General features: G+C 39.8%; 3 protein-coding genes across 3 annotated transcripts; 1 reads left to right on the top strand and 2 right to left on the bottom strand.

Annotated features, from left to right (window-relative positions):
* Nucleotides 1–430: 430 nt before the first annotated feature.
* On the top strand, nucleotides 431–1,611 carry LOC104800009 (ribulose bisphosphate carboxylase small chain, chloroplastic-like). Its single transcript, XM_010522708.1, has 3 exons — nucleotides 431–676; nucleotides 960–1,094; nucleotides 1,205–1,611. The coding sequence occupies exons 1-3, from the start codon at nucleotides 500–502 to the stop codon at nucleotides 1,433–1,435; spliced, it is 543 nt and encodes a 180-aa protein (XP_010521010.1). The 5' UTR covers nucleotides 431–499; the 3' UTR covers nucleotides 1,436–1,611.
* Nucleotides 1,612–1,971: 360 nt separating this feature from the next.
* LOC104800008 lies at nucleotides 1,972–2,744 on the bottom strand. The gene has a single exon (XM_010522707.2). It carries the CDS (start codon nucleotides 2,592–2,594, stop codon nucleotides 2,238–2,240), a length of 357 nt encoding a protein of 118 aa, XP_010521009.1. The 5' UTR covers nucleotides 2,595–2,744; the 3' UTR covers nucleotides 1,972–2,237.
* Nucleotides 2,745–3,898: 1,154 nt separating this feature from the next.
* On the bottom strand, nucleotides 3,899–5,961 carry LOC104800007. The gene is made up of 4 exons (XM_010522705.1): nucleotides 5,668–5,961; nucleotides 4,994–5,189; nucleotides 4,829–4,892; nucleotides 3,899–4,523 (listed from the first exon to the last, which is right to left on the bottom strand). Exons 2-4 carry the CDS (start codon nucleotides 5,161–5,163, stop codon nucleotides 4,239–4,241), a joined length of 519 nt encoding a protein of 172 aa, XP_010521007.1. The 5' UTR covers nucleotides 5,164–5,189; nucleotides 5,668–5,961; the 3' UTR covers nucleotides 3,899–4,238.
* Nucleotides 5,962–6,211: the final 250 nt, after the last annotated feature.

Raw genomic sequence — 6,211 nt, 5'->3', positions numbered from 1 at the left:
ATTCGAATCCATACGTTTCGATTATACAATAAACAAAGCTCATGTTCGTCGTTTTGATTGTTTGAATTTAGAGGTTACACGAGAAGTTGAAGAGGAGAGGCAGAGAGAGTTGCAAACACCCATCTTATTGATAGAGAAATGAAAGGCTAACATAAGCTTTGAATTTGGCAATGAAGATGAGATAAGATAATGGGTTCGTGCCACGTGGCAAAATCTGTGGAGCGCTTTACGATAAGGCTTTCAAAGAGCTCATCTCAAAGCTTTTTAGGTTTTTAATCATGTGGACATCGATGCCTAATCCCTCTAACATTGATTTTGCACCGTTGGAATTTCAAAAATACAAAAAAATAAAATACAAATCCTAACCATTTCGGTGAAATTCGAAAACGGTCGAATATGTGTATATAAAGAGCTAGAGGGGACGTAGCAAAGCCTCTCTCAAGCTGCTCGCAGAAATAAACAAGAAGGGGTTTTAAAAGCAAGTCGTCAAGGAAGAGAGATGGCCTCATCGGTTGTTTCATCGGCGACCACCGTCGCCGGCGTGAGCCGTTCTCAGTCCGCAGTGATTGCTCCGTTCACCGGCCTCAAGTCCGCCGCCGCCTTCCCCGTCACCCGCAAGAACAACGCTGACCTCACCTCCCTGGCCAGCAACGGCAGCAAAGTCAACTGCATGCAGGTCATTCCTTGTTTTGTTCTTTCTTTCAGCATTTATAAATGTCTATATTTGCAATTACACATGTAACTAGGTTATAATTATCAATCTCTTCTCTTGTATTAAACACCTTTAATTTTATACGTCTTTTTTTTTTAACCATATATATCATCATTTCTTTTTTTTAACCATATGGTATTAAGAAACTGTTTATTAATGGCGTAGTTGTAACCGGTATATATATAGTTCATACGGGTGACATTTGATTATAGTTTTGATATTATTATTATTGTTATTATTATTGTAGGTGTGGCCTACAACCGGACTGAGGAAGTTCGAGACCTTGTCCTACCTTCCTGACTTGTCCGACACCGAATTGGCTAAGGAGGTGGATTACCTCCTCCGCAACAACTGGATTCCCTGCCTTGAATTCGAGTTGGGGGTATATATACTGAACTTATCTTTGTAACATATCATAAAAGAGCCATAATATCCGAATATCCGGTCCAATTTGCAATGAAACCCTGAATGTTTGTTTACGTAATTTGACAGAACGCATTCGTGTACCGTGAGAACCACCGCTCGCCCGGGTACTACGACGGAAGGTACTGGACGATGTGGAAGCTTCCCATGTTCGGATGCACCGACTCGGCTCAGGTCATGAAGGAGCTCCAAGAGGCGAAGACCACACACCCTGACGCGCACATCCGTATCATTGGATTCGACAACGTCCGTCAAGTCCAGTGCATCAGTTTCATCGCCTACAAGCCCAAAGCCACCTAAATCAAGAACCCTATCCTCTCGTATCTTTTAATGCCGTGTTTGTTCTGTCCCGTTCGTTCACTCGGCCTTTGCGCTGTAGTTCCGAAGTATATTTGGTGTTTCCTTTTCTGTGTTTGTTTCGATTTTTCACCCATCGTTCCCATCCAATGAGAACTCTCCCGTTTGTCTTTCTCATAGTTGTCATGTTGTGTTCCTCTTCTTTTATTATGTTTTTATCTCCCATGTCATCATAATACCATCCTTCTTCGTATTGCCCTTATCGTCGGCCGGTCGGTACATCGTTCGAAATTTTAAAATGTTAGAAACAATATGGATAAGGTGCGAAAACCTACCCACCAAATTTGAGATAGATCAAAACTTCTTTTTAACTCGTATTCGAATTTCTATTTAATTTTCACGATCCTCTGTAAGATATAATCGAACAAAAAATTCGATAAACTTTCGAAAACCGCCAAGAATACTTGTCCAAAATGTTAGTTATTAACTATACTCATAAGGTTATCACAATGTTAAACTGTGAAGCAGACAGAGATATGTAACACCCATCCCTCAATATGTGAGACCATGGTGATGTAAAACAATTGAATTACGAATTTCTCGGAACATTATGGAGATAATTAAGGATGAGGAAAACGTATTTAAGATTGCAATGGGTTTGAGTGCCTAGTCAAACCCATTTTTTGGGGACAACAAACCTATCAGAAGAAACTGATAATCCAACTCCACCTCCGAGAAAATGGGACAAACGAACTAAGAACCGAAATTAGTTTAACCCTATCTGTTAATGGATCATTAGAGACAGTTAAACATGTCGCGGGACTTCAGTGACAGTCCTCAAGTTCCAAATATCGTCGTCCCAAACAACATCATCGAACAAAACCCCGTAGTTCCTTCCGACAAACTCGACGTCCCAAAACGGCAACCAAACCGCTCCCCACGACATCTGCTCGTCCACATCAGCACCCTTCAACCCCAATCCCACAACCAATTCCATCTCCTCCTCCCCCGCCAAAGCAGCAGCAGCCACCGCCGCCGCCGCCGACAACGCCGCATCCTCCACCGTCTCCTCCTCCGGCGGCGGCGGCGTCCTCTCCTCCTCCATCTTGATCTTCTTCTCTGACGACGAGGTGGGTCCCGGCTTATTCCTCTGCCTCTTCATTTTGTGATGACCCGTGACTTAGAGAAGTGGGGTATATTTAAAGGTGGAGATTGGTGTGGAGGAATGTGTACGGAGACAGGGGTTTGCGACAAAGGGGAGAGAGTTACCGACATTGGATTCACGAAACTAAGCTTGATTAAGGAGGGTACATGTGTCTGATGCTTACCCTACGTGTCCATTTTTTTTTCCTTTATTTCTCCGCCGAGCAACACAAAATTATATACAGTTTTTTTAAAAAAAAATTATTTCCTAGTGAATGTAAAATTTGTTGTATATGTGCTTAATTAGAAAACATTAATTAGAACATTAAAAGTAAAGATTGAATTACTCATACCAAATCGTTATGTATATGCTTATCTAATTTAAATTCCACTTGAAATGAACATTGGCAACGTCGACATACGACATACTATGCATGATGAAAATTCAATTAAGAATAAAAATGTGCAAAATATTTGGATCGGACTGGTTAGAGGAGCAGTTAATGTGGCAAAGTCATTATCGAAGTAGAAGCAACGCAACGAAGAGGCAAACTCTTTTTTGCAAATTGAAAGAATCGTCCAAGGGACAGTTCGCAAGTGGACGATGTCTCTGTCTCCATTCATTCTCGCTTTTGCCGTCCACTATAATATTTAATTGTTTAATTTCCCCTCATTTTTCATCTTGTTATCAAAACGAACTTTTTACATTTTATCCTCACCAATTTATTCATTGTTGAATGTTACTTTTATTTTACACTAATGATTTTATATTTATCGCTTTATTATTCCCGTAAGGAGCTATTAGTAATTTATTTAGGAAAGTTAAATAACCGTACATTTGCGATACAACCACAATGTGTTAATCATGTACCACCTTCCTTGAATGTTAATAGTGGGATGAAAAGACAAAATTAGGGGTGCGATTTCAACTTCTAAAAACTATAGGTCTCTTAATAGAATTAATAAATAGTATTCGGTTTTTCGCAAATTACTAGAAAGTACAAGGGTTTCATTGACAAATGATCCTATGGAAGTTGGGTCAAGAAGCTATGAGGGCTTTGAAACTGTGGCTAGCAATTAGATGAATCTACTAATTGGGCCCAAGTCTGTGTCAAAGTACCAAAAATTTATTTTGATTTAGTTTTCTAGATACTTTAGTTAAAAACGAAATTTGGGATGAATTTTAATTACCATAGACATAACCGTATAGTATATTTTACGGTTATGTATACTTAAGTGAATTCAAAATTTGATCAAATATACCATATATACATACACTACTTAAGCACTCATTTTGTACTTGCAATATATGAAAGACATCACTGACCAACCATAGACCGACTCTTAAATATATTATAATCAAACATCCAAAAACATAACAGAAGATTGGGTCTTAACAGGACACTTTTATTTCTTTTTACTTATAGTGCCAAGAACACAAAAAAAAAAAAACTTACAAAGTTACCATCCGTAAAAAAAAGATATTTACACTCTGCAAAAGGATTCTTCTTTCTCTCCTTCAAAGAGACTCTAATTTGTTTGCAACTTTAACTTCTCAACCTCTCTTTTTTTTTTTTTTTTTTTTTTTTTTTTGCATCATCATATTCTTAGAACTCCATACACTATATACTTACTACTGTGTCTTTAGGGTTTATCGGTTAACTTAAGCAAGGGCAGGGATGCTGCAGTTTCTGCTGTGCCTGTTTAGGCAATCGAACCCTTCGATCCTAAGGGTGGGTCTGTTCCCAAAATTGTCTCGGACACGCCCCCCTCCTCCCACAAGAGGCTGTGGGGATGAAACCATTGTCATGTCAATGTCTTCTGTAAAACGAGAATCTTTTGTTAATGGGTTAGCTACTCTGCTCGGCGGCGACCCGCTGAAAAACGGGGGCGGCGACGAGGAGGAATCTATTGCCTGTGTATGAACTTGTTCCTCACCAAATCCATCCTGAGAATTCATACAACAGTAACGAACATTAGTCCGAGATTCAACAAGATGGGTCGGAATCCGACGAAACAATAGCTCCTCAATTCCAACAAGAACAGATCGCCTAAAGCTGAGTTATGTTTCAAATTAGTTTGGACAAATCTCAAAACCCTTCACGTAGACTCTTGTCCTTGAGAAAGAAAGGACCTTTTCCTCGTTAGTTAGTTGAATTCGGATTCAACCATGGGTAAGCAAAAACCTAACGATGGGGCACCACAACTTTTGCCAATTGCCCACCAGAGAAATTTGAAAAAAAAAATGTATACCTTCATCAGAATAATATCCAATATATCAGTCTCTGCTTTTGATCCACATAGCTCCACTTGGTGGCTGAAACAGCAGAGATTAACAAATCGGGGGATTAAGTAATCAACGCGAAATATGAAGAATTAGTGAAAAGATTGAGAATTGAAACAAAAAAAAAGGAGCACCTGAAGTTACATCTGAAAGACCGAACAGGATGAAGGTGGTGGTCGCGGTCGTGGTGGTGGACGGTGGTGGGGTTACGGAGGAGACCAGTACGGCGTGGCTTCGGACAGAAAACGGTGTGGTCCCTTTCCAACACCGTAACTGAGTTCCTCGTGTCCGCCCAGTGGTTCATCTTTAAACAAATAAATCAAAATTGACCTGTTCAAGAGGGAAAAAAATCCGATTAATTTAATGTAAGCTACAGATCTGGAAATTGGTTTTACAGATTTGGCCATGTAGAAATCAAATGCACGATAAAGATTCCAACTTTTTTTTAGATGAGATGCAGACAGAAGTGGGGGTTTTTTACTCAAATGGGGATATTTTCGAGGAGTATTAAAAAAACTCTCTAAAAGATCCGACAATTCCTGAAGGGTAAAATCTGAACAGGATGATTATATGATTCTCTGAACCAAGATCAGATTCAAGATCTACGGATCCAAAAAAAACAATATTGGCAAAAACACGGTATTTTTTGTTGGAAGATTAAAAACAACATGAATTACATATGGGTATTCTTTGAACCAGTGAATCACGGATATGTTCTCTGGTGAACTCCTGGGGAGAGCTCATGAACAAAGACGAAACAGAGAGACTGATATAAGAGAGAGAGAGAGAGAGAGAGAGAGAGAGAGACCTGAAGCTCTACTGTACAGTTTCTCGTGCAAGGTGAGCTATGGAGATAAAAACATTAAACAACGATCGGATTGGAGGGAGAGAAGAAAAAGAAAGTTAATCAGAGGTAGGAGAAGAGAAATTTTTTTTTATGGAGATTGAGGTAGAAGAAGGGCGATAAGCGTGTGTGAGAGTGTGTGGCGGTGTTAGGCGAGAAAACAGAGACGGCGAAAGGCGCGGTCCATCCTCTCATGTAGCTAGCCTCACAAACCGAAACCCTAGAGCTGGATGTGTATCAATTATAATTTCCTTTTCTGTGTCGTTATCTAAATTTTCCAAATATCCCAATATATAGTCCGGTTCAAAACTTGGATTTCGGATCAAGAAAATGTAAATTTGCGCGGTGTTTGGATATCTTCTCAAGCCTCTCTTATTGGAGGCCTTGTAGAAATACGAGATATAAAGCTCAAGCTTGTCGGGCATAGACTCATACCACCGACTATGGCTTAGCGGTTTCGGATAGTATACGCTTCCCCAGCCCAGATGATTTATATGTGGAGTCTTTT

Source organism: Tarenaya hassleriana, unplaced genomic scaffold (genome assembly GCF_000463585.1).
Source record: "Tarenaya hassleriana unplaced genomic scaffold, ASM46358v1 Cleome628, whole genome shotgun sequence".
In the NCBI taxonomy this organism is placed as follows: Eukaryota; Viridiplantae; Streptophyta; class Magnoliopsida; order Brassicales; family Cleomaceae; genus Tarenaya; species Tarenaya hassleriana.
This window is presented reverse-complemented; position numbering and strand designations above follow the sequence as displayed.

What these genes read in the sequence shown, in the direction of transcription:
- LOC104800009 (XM_010522708.1), top strand. Translation starts at nt 500, where the DNA reads ATGGCCTCATCGGTTGTTTCATCGGCGACCACCGTCGCCGGCGTGAGC. An exon ending in GCAAAGTCAACTGCATGCAG is followed by an intron (nt 677 to 959) that starts GTCATTCCTTGT and finishes TTATTATTGTAG; the next exon opens with GTGTGGCCTACAACCGGACT. An exon ending in GCCTTGAATTCGAGTTGGGG is followed by an intron (nt 1,095 to 1,204) that starts GTATATATACTG and finishes GTAATTTGACAG; the next exon opens with AACGCATTCGTGTACCGTGA.
- LOC104800008 (XM_010522707.2), bottom strand. Translation starts at nt 2,594, where the DNA reads ATGAAGAGGCAGAGGAATAAGCCGGGACCCACCTCGTCGTCAGAGAAG.
- LOC104800007 (XM_010522705.1), bottom strand. Translation starts at nt 5,163, where the DNA reads ATGAACCACTGGGCGGACACGAGGAACTCAGTTACGGTGTTGGAAAGG. An exon ending in TCTTTCAGATGTAACTTCAG is followed by an intron (nt 4,893 to 4,993) that starts GTGCTCCTTTTT and finishes CTGCTGTTTCAG; the next exon opens with CCACCAAGTGGAGCTATGTG. An exon ending in TGGATATTATTCTGATGAAG is followed by an intron (nt 4,524 to 4,828) that starts GTATACATTTTT and finishes ATGAATTCTCAG; the next exon opens with GATGGATTTGGTGAGGAACA.